The 3,951-nt window shown below is 54.4% G+C and overlaps 1 protein-coding gene across 1 annotated transcript; it reads left to right on the top strand.

The window, feature by feature from the left end:
* Positions 1 to 971: 971 nt before the first annotated feature.
* FOXB1 (forkhead box B1) lies at positions 972 to 1,949 on the top strand (the record flags this gene model as incomplete). Its single annotated transcript, XM_080808053.1, has 1 exon — positions 972 to 1,949. One exon carries the CDS (start codon positions 972 to 974, stop codon positions 1,947 to 1,949), a length of 978 nt encoding a protein of 325 aa, XP_080664179.1.
* Positions 1,950 to 3,951: the final 2,002 nt, after the last annotated feature.

The following is a 3,951-nucleotide window of genomic DNA, read 5'->3' on the forward strand; positions in this document are numbered from 1 at the left end:
CACCTCCTCATACCTTCACACCGTGCACCCTGGCCGGCGTCCCGCTCACCACCGGCGGCCGAGGCTCTTCCCCCTCGCCCAGTCTTGAGCTGGAAGTGATTCCTATTGGCCAAGGTGTCCATGTAAATAGGTGTGAAAGAAACCAGAGCTGGCCAGGCTCTCCCTTCTGCTCAGTCCCCTCCCTCTGCAGCCCCCGCTCCCCCTCCTCTTCCTCCTCCTCCCAAGGCGATTGTCATATGATAGCTAAGAAGTGGCACATTAATGAAGCGCCGCTACAGGGGTCTTTTCTGCTCCTGTCACCGCTTAAAACTATCAGATGGTTCGAGGGAGGATATGGAGGCAGCCACCTAGCTCAGCGGAGCCGCGGAGCCCACAGCAGCGCCCTCCCGAGCCCCGAGGCCGCCCTGCTGCCGCCTGCACGGGGACTCTGCAGCCGAGATTGGCCGCCCGGGGATCTCACGGCCAGAAGCTCAGCGGACTGGTCGGCTCCTGGCGCTGCAGGGCTGAGCTGCGAAGCTCGGAGACCTGCGGAGCCCAGCCGAGACCGGACACTGCGTCCCGGCTGCGCACTGGGAGGGACACGAGAGCTGCAGTGCCATCCCGGATGCGGACGCACAACTTGGAGCAACTTTAAGGTGAGCCCTCTGGTTGCATCCCTGCCCCAGTCCCCGCTCCAGGTCCAGCTTACTTCTATGCTTCCCTCGCGCAGCTCATCGGCTTCCCCTCCCGCGCCCCCTGGCCGCACCCCACTCTGCACTCAAAGTTGCCAGCTAAAGAGTGCGGGCGCGGGCTGATCCGGCGCCGCAGCCCCTACCCACCACGTCTGGTTTGTACTCGGCCTGGCTGGCTGACCTCGCGGTGTCTGTCTGTGCATCCATGCTCCCCCCCCCTCCCATTATCTTCTCCCCTGTCCAGATCCAAGCAGCCGCCGGCCCGCGCGGACCCGGAGCAAGAAGGGGGCAAACAAGAAGATGCCTCGGCCCGGCCGCAACACGTACAGCGACCAAAAGCCGCCCTACTCCTACATCTCGCTGACCGCCATGGCCATCCAGAGTTCTCCAGAGAAGATGCTGCCGTTGAGCGAGATATACAAGTTCATCATGGACCGCTTCCCCTACTACCGGGAGAACACTCAGCGCTGGCAGAACAGCCTGCGCCACAACCTCTCCTTCAACGACTGCTTCATCAAGATCCCGCGGCGGCCAGACCAGCCGGGCAAGGGCAGCTTCTGGGCACTGCACCCCAGCTGCGGGGACATGTTCGAGAACGGCAGCTTCCTGAGGCGCCGCAAGCGCTTCAAGGTGCTCAAGTCCGACCACCTGGCTCCCAGCAAGCCCGCCGACGCCGCGCAGTATCTGCAGCAGCAGGCCAAGCTGCGCCTCAGCGCGCTTGCGGCCTCCGGCACGCACCTGCCACAAATGCCCGCTGCCGCCTACAACCTGGGCGGCGTGGCACAGCCCTCGGGCTTCAAGCACCCCTTCGCCATCGAGAATATAATCGCTCGCGAGTACAAGATGCCTGGGGGTCTGGCCTTCTCCGCCATGCAGCCGGTGCCCGCCGCCTACCCGCTCCCCAACCAGTTGACTACCATGAGCAGCTCGCTGGGCACTGGCTGGCCACACGTGTACGGTTCCGCAGGCATGATCGATTCAGCCACCCCCATCTCCATGGCTAGTGGCGATTACAGCGCCTACGGCGTGCCACTGAAGCCGCTGTGCCATGCAGCAGGCCAGACGCTGCCCGCAATCCCGGTGCCAATCAAGCCTACACCGGCCGCAGTGCCCGCGCTGCCCGCGTTACCGGCGCCCATCCCCACCTTGCTCTCGAACTCGCCGCCCTCGCTCAGCCCCACGTCCTCGCAAACAGCCACCAGCCAAAGCAGCCCCGCCACTCCCAGTGAAACGCTCACTAGCCCGGCCTCCGCCTTGCACTCGGTGGCGGTGCACTGACCCGCAACAGCAGGAGCCCCCTCTTGTCCCCCTCCCCGCCAGCTTATTCGCCTTCCCAGCCTCCCAGCCCTGCCCTCCTCCGCCTAGGACCGCCACCCTAACTTGTCCATTTCACCTTCGGCCAACCCTCTCCCCACCAGGAGAACTTTGTTTTGGACCCAGGAGACAAAACACGAACTTGCCGATGGCCTGGAGGCGCGTGGGAGCTGTCCTCGCCTCCACAAGAGGGGAAAGCAGGGGGCACCCGAGCCAAGCCCTCCGATTCCCGGCTCCCCCCTCCCCCCCGCCCAAACCCTCTCCCATTTAAGAGGCAGGGGAGAGCCTGCCTCCCGCCTTTGCCGAGAGGAGCACGTCTTCCCTCGGCCTGGACCGGCGGGGCTCTGGACTCCGCGCAGTAAGTTCCAAGACAAGAGAAACCGCCTCAGAGGTTTCCTGGAACAGATCTCCCCTTAGGGCTGCAGCCGCACAGCGGAGGGCCGGATCTCGTTTACGTCTTGGAAATCTGCCGGGAAAAGGGACCACTAATCTTCCTACCCCACTCGCCTCCGCCCATCCGGCAGGGGCTGGGCGGACCACAGCTTCCCGGAGTAGCGGCCCAGCCTCCCAGCTTCTGCGGAGTTGTTTTGTTTTGTTTTTTGTTTCCTGCCAGAGGCTCCAGGCACTGGGAGTTAGGGGAGAGGCTGCCAAACTGAGAAGGGGACGCTAGTCCTCACCACGAGCAAAACAAAACTAAAAGTAACCTTGTAGTATTGTTTACAAAGGCGCCCGGTAAAATGTAAACAGTGAACTTGAATCTGTATTGCTTGGCGGGCGAGCGGGCAAAGCCCACTTTACAAGTACCTGTTGTAATGTGAATGTTTACTCTTCATTTCTGACCAGGTTTAGGGGAGGGAAGGGGGGATGGAAAGTTAATTGGGATGTTAACTTTCCGATTACTTAGAGACCTTTTAGCTATTTATTTTATTGTTGGAAGGAAAAAAAAAAAAAGGAAAATGAAATAAGCCCAAACTAAGAAAGCATCAAGGGCAACCCTAGAAGAACTTAGATAGCTGACTGGTAATATGAAGGAGATGTCACCGGATAGGTCTCCCATGGACAAGTCTTTCTGTTTGCTACAAGAACTTTCCCAAGAAGCTAAAGGGCTGCAAAGAGATGTAAATGCTTGTGAATAGGAATGATTATACACTGTGTAAAATGCACTTTTGTTTGCTATATTCCTTTAGAGTCTTAGGTAATTTGCTGGAAAACGAACTGTTGTTCTGGTGTGACCTGCTTAAGTTAAAAAAAAAAAAGTTGTAGTGTCATCAGGGCTGTAAAATTTTTGCCTTTCATTTTTCTCCTTCCCTGTTCAAAATTAGCATGGCATTTTAAATATTGATGTTCTTGTTCCCAGCATGCCTGTTTTAAGACAAAGAATTTTAAAAAGGTGTCTACATTAAATTATGAATCTAGTCCAAATAATATTTTCTCATTAAAATATGTAAATCCAAAATTTAGTTTTGTGTGTTTTTGAAGAGTTGCTGCAAAAGAACTTTACAAAAGATAGATGTAGTGCTTCTCTAAGCATGTTTTTGATAATACATTGTCTGAATAGTTTGTCTCTTTCATATCTTATTTTTAAAATAGTCAAATCTCCTCTAAAATAGTCAATCTCCCCCACTTGCAGATTGGGGGAGAAATTATTCAAATGGATTCCTGAAGCAGAGGGAAAGAGGGAAGTATTTCTAGAATAGATCAGGTACAAAGGTGTAGTGCTGAAAAATTCGTTAAAAAATGCAATACTTCATATATTTGTCTATCTTAAAATTTACATTTTACAAAGTATACTGAATATAAGGCTTAAGTAGAAATCAGGTAGAGGCTACATGGAGATACAACAAGTAAAGTAGACTTGTTTACTCAATGCTCATACTCTGATGCATTAGAGTATTCATTTCCGTGCTCCTTAAATTATTTCAGTTGTAGAAATTTTATTTTTCAGAAGTTACCTAGAAGTTCACCT

Source organism: Martes martes (genome assembly GCF_963455335.1).
Source record: "Martes martes genome assembly, chromosome: 7".
NCBI lineage: Eukaryota > Metazoa > Chordata > Mammalia > Carnivora > Mustelidae > Martes > Martes martes.